Genomic DNA, 3,196 nt, shown 5'->3' with positions numbered 1-3,196 from the left:
GTCATCCTGTGCAAAAATGATTTCTTATGTTATACTATACAGTTGATTATAAAGAAATCTTTCTTCTTAAACAATTTTATACTTTTTTGAGTCTAAATGATCATCAAGGATTTTAAAATATATACAAAGTTATCATAATAGCATGTAATACAGCAAATAAAAATCTCCAAATTGCAGCTCATACTCAGTAATGCTTTAAGCCATATAAAGAAATAACAGAAAATAAAACACAAAATTTTTTTTTTCCACTGATATTTTATTCTGTCAGAGATGAAAAATGAGGGGCACACATTCAATACTTTTTCCTGAAGGGGTATTGAGGAAGTACTGGAAGTAGAGGACTAACTACACCTGAATCGCCTACAATACCATATGAACCGCCTACAGGACCATTCGAACCGCCTACAGGACCATACGAACCATCTACACCACCGAAGTCAGCAGAATACCCGCTGTAGAAAGTACAAGTATCAAGTTGACCAGATGAAAATCTTTTACAGCATTTCCCGCTTCCAGGACAAAGGGTGTCATCATTGCATGCATAATTTATTGATGTGAGAGGACGCATCATGAGATATGAATTGCATCTACCGGGTTTTTGATATTCAATTGGAATTTGACATCTCCGTCCATAGAGGGAATTTGAACAACATTTCTGTGACCCGTGACATATCCAGTCAGAATCGCAAGTAGGTCCCATTTGTAGAAAGTCTGATTCATCAGGCCGAGGACAAGTACCATATTTTGGCCCTACAGGGAAAGAAATCATAAGTGAACCTTTTCTTAGATTAATGGTTAAAAAAGATTTAACATTGATCACAATATTTGTACCGAAAAAATGCCCGAATAATTATTAATTTTTATCTGAGTATCAAGTTCGTTTGTTCACATGCATGAAGTTCTGATTACTGATTGAAAAAAAACAAAATGAGCAAAACCTTCCCGTTTATATCCGATCTCACTCTTGATTTAAAGTTCTTAAATATCAGTTGGCATCGAACCAGGTGAAAAAAGCAAGAGAAGTCAGGATCATGAAACCAGTGGTCAATGAATTGATAACGGTATGATTTATGAATAATAAAAATGTGCATATTTACAACGAAAATCATTATGGCAACAAACTGAAAGTACATTTTTAATGGTAGTCTTTCTTATTAAAGACCTATATACCCTTTAGATCGGTAGATTTATGAACTGAAAAGCTAATACGTTCCTTTAAAAAGGATAACAAATCTGCACATTTGCTTCTTTTAACCAAAATGCAAATGAAAATGGAACACGTAGTATAAAAAGTTACAATATAGTACATGAGACATGAAAATAAATTTTATATTACAAGTGAAGAGAAAATGTCAATTAATGAGTACCCATAGTACAATATGTATGAATAGAACACCAGAAATTAAATTAAGTTGCTTGATATGACGTAAAAAGAAAATGCTAATCAAATCGATACTTTAAAAAGTAAACAAATATGAATGCGTATGTCAACTTCTGTTCCTATCATGCCATCAGCGAAAATTATCTTCATGCTTTTAGCCAACTCTCAGCTTTGAAATAAGTCATTTTTTTTGGAATAAATATGTCAGCAGTGAAAATAAATTCCCCTGCACTTGTGTGGGATTTTAACTAGTACTTTATCAATACATGTAACATAAATATGCTTCCTTTAAATGTGTTACATGTATGATTACAAATTCGTTAATATCTCATGAAAACATGAGACCCTAGTCACTGATATGAAACATCTAAATTGGAACTATAAGCACTCCTAAAAAAAATTATAAATGCTTGCCTCGTGCATACATTTTAATCTTCTTCAGAGAGAAAAAATACCAGGTACCTGGAAAGAAATATTCTCCTACTCTTCCTCTTGAACCAACTCCTACTCTTCCTCCTCCATGTAATTGGGCCCCTCCTTGTTCTCCAACTCCTCTTAAACCATAGCTTCCTCCTCCTCCTAAACTTCCTACCTCTCCTACTCCTTCTACTCCTCCTCCTAGTACTTGTCCTCCGCTTAGTCCCCCTCCATGTACATGTCTTCCTCCTCCTCCTCTGTATACTTGTCCTCCTACTCCTCCTCCATGTACTTGTCCCCTTACTCCTCCTCCGTGTACTTGAGGCCTTACTCCAACACCTCCTCCGTGTACTTGTCTTCCTCCTCCTCCTCCTCCATGTACTTGTCTTCCTACTCCGCCTCCGTATACTTGTCCTCCTACTCCTCCTCCATGTACTTGTCCTCCTACTCCTCCTCCGTGTACTTGTCCTCCTCCTCCATGTACTTGTCCTCCTCCTCCGCCTCCGTGTACTCGTCCTCCTCCTCCCTCTCCTCCTCCATCATGTACTTGTCCTCGTCCTCCGCCTCCATGTACTCGTCCTCCTACTCCGCCTCCATGTACTTGTCCTCCTCCTCCTCCTCCATGTACTTGTCTTCCTCCTCCGCCTCCGTGTACTCGTCCTCCTCCTCCGCCTCCGTGTACTCGTCCTCCTCCTCCGCCTCCGTGTACTCGTCCTCCTCCTCCGCCTCCATGGACTTGTCCTCCTCCTCCGCCTCCGTGTACTCGTCCTCCTACTCCGCCTCCGTGTACTTGTCCTCCTCCTCCGCCTCCATGTACTTGTCCTCCTCCTCCGCCTCCGTGTACTCGTCCTCCTACTCCTCCTCCGTGAACTCGTCCTCCAACTCCGCCTCCATGTACTTGTCCTCCTCCTCCGCCTCCGTGTACTTGTCCTCCCACTCTTCCTAATCCTACTGTATATACTCCGCCATCTTCCACATCGTCGTAATTGCGAGTTCTTATTGAATCGTAACCCGCATTACAGGAAACAAGAACAGAGGCTAGCACAATCAAGATGTTCATTTTGACTGTAAATACATTATTTTGATTTTAAAATCTTGGTACCTTTTATAGGTTCAGAACAAATTTAAAAAATGTTAAAATATCCTTTCTCAGAGGTCGACTGTATTTAAAGACATTAAAAAGTGAATATAAAATATAAAAAAAACTTGAGTGACACGATTCATATGGTATTTTTGCACAATATTTGAACGTGATTATCTTTTAAGTAACGATAAGCAACATCCTGTTTTAGTTAATCATAATTCCAATACTTTTGTCTTAAATCTCTCGTTGAATTTTTGCATTCCTAAAATTAAGACTCAAGGACAGTTCTGTAAAGATCTAAAACCTTTACAATT

General features: G+C 38.9%; 1 protein-coding gene across 1 annotated transcript; it reads right to left on the bottom strand.

The window, feature by feature from the left end:
• Positions 1–292: 292 nt before the first annotated feature.
• On the bottom strand, positions 293–2,858 carry LOC134283609 (uncharacterized). Its single transcript, XM_062766115.1, has 2 exons — positions 1,844–2,858; positions 293–750 (listed from the first exon to the last, which is right to left on the bottom strand). Exons 1-2 carry the CDS (start codon positions 2,856–2,858, stop codon positions 293–295), a joined length of 1,473 nt encoding a protein of 490 aa, XP_062622099.1.
• Between the last annotated feature and the right edge of the window lie 338 nt (positions 2,859–3,196).

This window comes from Saccostrea cucullata, unplaced genomic scaffold (genome assembly GCF_032062105.1).
Source record: "Saccostrea cucullata isolate Sc308-1 unplaced genomic scaffold, CSIRO_AGI_Scuc_v1 ctg5254, whole genome shotgun sequence".
NCBI classification, from domain to species: Eukaryota; Metazoa; Mollusca; class Bivalvia; order Ostreida; family Ostreidae; genus Saccostrea; species Saccostrea cuccullata.
This window is presented reverse-complemented; position numbering and strand designations above follow the sequence as displayed.

Excerpts from the sequence above, each read along its gene's own strand:
- LOC134283609 (XM_062766115.1), bottom strand. The coding sequence starts at position 2,858 with ATGAACATCTTGATTGTGCTAGCCTCTGTTCTTGTTTCCTGTAATGCG. Across the intron at positions 751-1,843 it reads AGGAGAATATTTCTTTCCAG|GGCCAAAATATGGTACTTGT; the intron begins GTACCTGGTATT and ends CTTTCCCTGTAG.